This window comes from Plasmopara halstedii, assembly GCF_900000015.1.
Source record: "Plasmopara halstedii genome assembly, contig: Scaffold_2572, whole genome shotgun sequence".
Lineage (NCBI taxonomy): Eukaryota > Oomycota > Peronosporomycetes > Peronosporales > Peronosporaceae > Plasmopara > Plasmopara halstedii.
Window position 1 is genome coordinate 1 of NW_020189479.1, and position 747 is coordinate 747.

Consider the following 747-nt stretch of genomic DNA (forward strand, 5'->3'; position numbering starts at 1 on the left):
AGCAGGCCCCTTGCACTCCGGTGCTGTAAGGGTTCAGGAATGCTCTTATGAGTAATTCCACAGTAGAATTTTTGACAGCGGGGGTGAGCGCGTGCGCCGCCCCCACCCCACCTCACTTCTTTTATATTTAAACAGTCTATACTCATCTACCTTCTCCTACTCATCTACCTTCTCCAAATAAACTCACTTGGCACCCCTAATTTATCCATTCGCCTACTTTAAGTGAGCCGGGCGCCTTCTGGTGACCCCACTGTGCAGCCCCTTCACAATAGATCTCCGCTACTTGGCTATTAAGCTCTCCGGTCATTTTCGCGGCAGAGCCCCCCCCAATTATCCGCTTAGCGCCATTTTTTCCAAGGCATCGTGTCTGGCTTTGTCGCACAGAGATGCGCATCCACCGCCACCATTGCGGCGTCAATTTCACCGACATCCTACATGCCTGCGATGCCTCGTTTACCATTTACCTCGTTCATCGCGGCGACACGACACGCTAAAACATGTCTTCATGACGAACAGCGCGCCCATGCTCCTGTCGCCGACGAGGGTGATCAGTAGTTTTCCTCATCCCCTCAGCGTCGATACCAGCAGCTCCGAATCAGAGACTGAGTCTGCATCCCTGCAGGGCAACACTTCCCTGTTACTGCCCTCGATGAAGTTAATCCCACCATTGATGCCACTCCCCCGAGCAAATTAATACGCGCGAATCCGTGGAATTTTCGGCTATAAAACCCCGTGTCCGCGCCAGCT

The 747-nt window shown here is 53.0% G+C and overlaps 1 protein-coding gene across 1 annotated transcript; it reads right to left on the bottom strand.

The window, feature by feature from the left end:
* Positions 1-196: 196 nt before the first annotated feature.
* PHALS_04287 (uncharacterized protein) lies at positions 197-565 on the bottom strand (the record flags this gene model as incomplete). The annotated part of the gene is made up of 2 exons (XM_024718376.1): positions 197-439; positions 515-565. The coding sequence occupies 2 exons, from the start codon at positions 563-565 to the stop codon at positions 197-199; spliced, it is 294 nt and encodes a 97-aa protein (XP_024583781.1).
* Positions 566-747: the final 182 nt, after the last annotated feature.